General features: G+C 45.0%; 1 protein-coding gene across 1 annotated transcript in view; it reads left to right on the forward strand.

The window, feature by feature from the left end:
• IQCK (IQ motif containing K) overlaps positions 1-5221 on the forward strand; it is a 143126-nt gene that overhangs the window by 20098 nt on the left and 117807 nt on the right. The window contains 1 exon segment of the mRNA XM_011931864.1: positions 4574-4718. Coding sequence (XP_011787254.1) covers positions 4574-4718 — 145 coding nt within the window.

Consider the following 5221-nt stretch of genomic DNA (forward strand, 5'->3'; position numbering starts at 1 on the left):
AGCTACTTGGGAGGCTGAGGCAGGAGAATCTATCACACTTGGGAAGCGGAGGTTGCAGAGAGCTGAGATTGCGCCACTGTGTTCTACCCTGGGCAACAAAGCGAGAGAAAAAAAAAAATTAGCTGTGCGTGGTGGCAGGTACTTGCAGTCCCAGCTACTTGGGAGGCTAAGATGGGAAGATTGCTTGAGCCTGAGAGATCCAGGATGCAGTGAGCTATGATCGCACCACTGCACTCCAGCCTGGGCCACAGAGTGAGACTCTGTCTCAAAAAAAAAAAGTAAAAAGTAGAAGAAAATATCGTCATGCTTCCCTACTTTGTGTGTGGAAGCTAGAGGTGTAGACTGCAGATCTGAGTCATAGTTCCTTGGGCCCTCAGTAGTACCAGACCCTCTCATACTGGTTTGTTCTGCCTTCTGCATGCCTTGGGCCTTGGCTAATGACTGCCTTTATTACTGTGATCATAAGACCTTACCCATTATACTCTCACTCCCAGTTCCTCTCTGGTCCCAATTCCTACCACATTCCCCTTGTTTTTGTCCATCCGGCCACACTGGCCCCCTTGATATTCCTGGCTTGGGGCCATAACAAGCTGGTGGACCCAGCCTTATGTAGGATACTTCCGACATCTTCACCAGACTATAGAAGCTCAGAGGGACATTTTAAGTTGCTTTAGTTATACAGCCCAGCTCTGCAGTCTGGAGCAAAATATAACATCCAAGATCATGTGATTGAATGGACAGTACCTTTTTCTGGCTCAAAAGTAAACATTTCTCCCAGATTAGCTTGGGACAGTGGGGATTTTCAGTGGGAATTTTTGTTTGCTTGTTTTAGGTTCTCCCAAAGAATATTTGGAAACTTTCATCTTTCCTGTTCTGCTTCCCGGAATGGCTAGCCTGCTTCACCAAGCGAAGAAAGAAAAGTGTTTTGAGGTCAGTTATTTGGCAGGATTTCTTTATTTTAAGATTCTCAATCATTATTATCAGATGATAGCTCATTATCTTGGTACCATCAAGTTGTTCTCCAGACGACCTCTTCGGGAGGGAAAGCCTGTGTTTGGGGTCACTTACCCCATTCCAGCTACACCATCTAGTTGTGCACATACATGCGCTACCATCTGTCTGGCCACTTGGACTCCGGAGAGCTTTTCCGCCTTGCTTGGCCTCCTGCCTGCCCTTCTCCGGTGCAGTTTGGCATCCACCAGGTTTCTTGGGTCTTCAACTTCTGTTTATTACATGCACTGATTAAAGCTCTCCTTGGCCAGGCACAGTGGCTCATGCCTATAATCCCACACTTTGGGAAGCTAAAGTGGGAGGATTACTTGATGCCAGGAGTTCAAGACCACTGGGCAACATAGTGAGACCCCCATCTCTAAAAAAAATTTTTTTTAAATTAGCTAGGTGTGGTGGCGCATACTTATAGCCTCAGCTACTCAAGAGGCTGAGGCAGGAAGATCCCTTGAGGCCCAAAGTTTGAGATTGCAGTGATCCATGATCACGCCACTGCACTCCAGCCTGGGCAACAGCAAGACCCCCAACTCAAAAAAAAAAATCCCACAAAACTCTGCTTACTTCCTACTTGACTCTGGATTGATTGTTCCCCCTGGCATCTCTCTACTCCATGCCAACTGTCATGAATGTAAACTGCTTGCAGAGAGTCTTGGAAAACAGTAAGTGCTCAGTAAATGACAGTTAACATTGCACTGCAGAGAATCAACTTCTCTGCAGGGAAGTTTTAGTTTAGTATTTTTGAGACAGGGTCTTGCTCTGTTTTCAGGCTGGGGTGCAGTGGTATAATCATGGCACACTGCAGCCTCAGCCTCCAGGGCTCAGTTGATCCTCCCACCTCAGCTTCCTGAGCCGCTGAGACTACGGGTACACGCCCCCACGCCTGGCTAATTTTTTGTTTGTTTTTTTTTTTTTTTGTAGATACTGGGAAAAAACTCAGTAAACTCGGTACAAACTGAGTTCCGATGCTGGCCTACCCCTACGTGGATACCCTTAGAGACTCCCTCTTTTCCGTAGTTCACGGGATACTTTGGGTGTATGTGTTCCCTGCACTGTTTTGAATTCTAGAATTTTGGACGATCCAGATGAAGAGAGTAAAATTACAACATTTATTGTTGACCAGGCACTCGCTCTGTGCCAGGCATTTTGCTGAATGCTGTATCTTCCATTATTGCAATTGCCCTGCCCAGCCATGTGAGCTTCTTTCTATTATTATTATCTGCACTTTGCAGAGGAGAAGGTGGAGGGACACAGAGGCCTGAAAAATGATCAAGAGTAAATGGCAGAGTTAGGACTCAAATCCAGATTAAATGATTCAAAATAATACTAAAGGCCGGGCACAGTGACTCATGCCCATAATCCCAGCACTTTGGGAGGCCAAGGCAGAAGAATTGTCTGAGCCCAGGAGCTCGAGACCAGCCTGGGCAACAAAGTGAGACCCAGTATTTACAAAAAAAAAAAAAAAAAAAATCAGCCAGGCATGGTGGTGCATACCTGCAGTCCCATCTGCTCAGGGGACTGAAGTGGGAGGATCAGCTGAGCCCTGGAGGTTGAGGCTGCAGTGTGCCATGATCATGCCACTGCACCCCAACCTGGAAACAGAGCAAGACCCTGTCTCAAAAAGAAAAAAAAAAGATACTAAAAAGGTTGGCAGTAATTACAGTGTAAACCTCAATGAGTTTGACACATCCTGAGGTCTATAAAATTATCCATAGTTAATGATATCACCAAAGTAGTTACCCTTCAGCACAGGATCCCCATCTGAGAAGAACTGCCTACTGCCATGTTGGTACTGCCATATACCGAGGAGATAAGGTTTTCCCACGTTCTAGCAAATACTCGATTTTTCCTCAGCAATGCCTTGACAGTATCCTGCCCCACTTGCCTCTTAATCACTCCATATTATACCTCCCCCTAATTGCCTGCCACTTAATCCGCTCAGCATAACATTCCTTTGACAGGCCTCACCATGACATTTGTGTCTTTACTTGAGGCAGAAATGGATGATGAGACATTGATCAGAATTTGGGTAGCACGCTTAGGAAGGGAAGAATTTGGGATACACCTCTGGGCTGTGGTTCACCATTTGACAACAGTGGATCCACATAATGAAGTCACTAGCCCTCAGCCTAGCTTTCAAGGCTCTGCTTAGTTCATTTGTTCATTGGTTCCTTCCTTCCTTCCTCCCTCCATCCCTCCCCCGCAGTGCTCCCCTTCCTGTTGGTACCCTCCACCCAAGCAGAACCACTCGGAGTTCGCTGCACCAGCCCCCACCTCACGGCCTCTGTGCATCTGCTCCTGCTTTTTTTAGAAAAAAATCCCTGAGCTCCTCTTCTGTGCATATTTAACTTCTACTTGTTTTTCCAAACTCAGCTCCATAACTTCTCTCTCAAGCTTCCAGTTCCCTGCTGGGCTCAAACTAGAAGTAATTGATCCCAGCTCTCGGATTTCAGAGTATTTCATCTGTTCCTCATTTTATGGCAAATTAAGACATCCTTAATTAAGACATTCTTAGCCCACATATACTTAATTTTATGCATGTCTGTCTCCCCCCCCATATTTTAAGTTCCTTGAGGACAGATTCTCTGATTTATTTTTATATCTCTAGTCAGTGCTACCCAATGCCTAGCACATGGTGAACATAGAGTTGGCCCTTGATAAATGTTAAATAAGTGAGTGCATGATTATATACCAGGGAGTATCACTATTACTATGTCTTTGACCAAAACCCAGCTTCCTTCTATCTGGGAAGGCTGTTCTATTGGACTCATCCCTGGAGAAATTCCCTGGAGGGGTGAGGGAAGAAGACATGCATCTATTTCATGAGTTTAGTTGATAGGGGAGAGCAATTGGGGTCCAATGGCACAGCCTGACCCCCCACCTCATATATTAATTATATAAGTAATTAGTAAATTGGGCCTTGATTTATAGCTTAGCAGTTAAGAGCAAGTCCACCTCCATCCCAACTGGCAGCACAGCCCAGGACAGGTCATTTCTTTTTTTTTTTTTTTTTTTTTTTTGAGATGGACTTTAACTCTTGTTGCCCAGTCTGGGGTGCAATGGTGCGATCTCAGTTCACTGCAGCCTCCATCTCCTGAGTTCAAGCAGTTCTACCCCCTCAGCCTTCCAAGTAGCTGGGATTACAGGTGCCCACCATCACGGGCTACTTTTACAGGCTACTTTTTTGTATTTTTAATAGAAACGGGGTTTCACCATGTTGGCCGTGCTGGTTTTGAACTCCTGACCTCAGGTGATCCTCCTGTCTCGGCCTCCCAAAGTGCTGGGATTACAGGTGTGAGCTTCTTGCTTCTTCAGTGAGGCTTCATCCCTGGTATTTTGGATATGGTTACCAATCTCTCATCCACAGATGGTCCTCCTTTTCTCTATCAGGGGTTATGCCTTGTCGTTTATAGGTGTCTCAGGAGGGAAGGGAGACAAAGATCTGTCTCCTTGAACCCTTGAACCTTAAAGTCTGATGTAGAATTTTATTCCTTCATAAGGTTATACAAGAAAATACAATATTTAAGCTGTTTGAATGAATTGCCTCCCCTCCCCTGTCTGCCTCCAGGTTGCGCCAGTAGAGGAAATGCTTTTTCATGGCTTCAGTGCAGAGCACTGTTTTCCGGTTTCCCATTTCACCATGATCTCACATACACCCTGTCCTCAAGATAAATCAGAAACAGTCAACCCAAAAACGTGTGAGTAAGAGAGATGCCATCTTTTATAATTTGGGGCTTTTAACATTGCAGAACCACAGGGTGGGTATGGAGGCGGACAGACAGACTTCAGGGAGACCACATACATAAGAAAGAATGTGTTCTTGTTTTATTTTTAAGAGAATGTCCTTTATTTCACTGATTTATCTTTAAGGTTACAAATGTAATTAAGATAATAAGTAACAAAAACTGTACTTTGATTTTACATTCAATAAAAAGTAGGAAAAGAGAGCAGTAAACAAGTGTAGCCGGCTGTGATGGCTCATGCCTGTGGTATCAGCACTTTGAGAGACCAGGGCAGGAGGATTACTTGAACCCAGGGAGACACCATCTCTACGTGTCTACAAAAAATTTAAAAAAAAAATTATGACCGGATGCAGTGGCTCATGCCTATAATCCCAGCACTTCGGAGGCTGAGGTGAGAGGATCTCTGGAGGTCCGGAATTTGAGACCAGCCTGGCCAACATGGTGGAACCCTGTCTCTACTAAAAATACAAAAA

This window comes from Colobus angolensis, unplaced genomic scaffold (genome assembly GCF_000951035.1).
Source record: "Colobus angolensis palliatus isolate OR3802 unplaced genomic scaffold, Cang.pa_1.0 Scaffold92, whole genome shotgun sequence".
NCBI lineage: Eukaryota > Metazoa > Chordata > Mammalia > Primates > Cercopithecidae > Colobus > Colobus angolensis.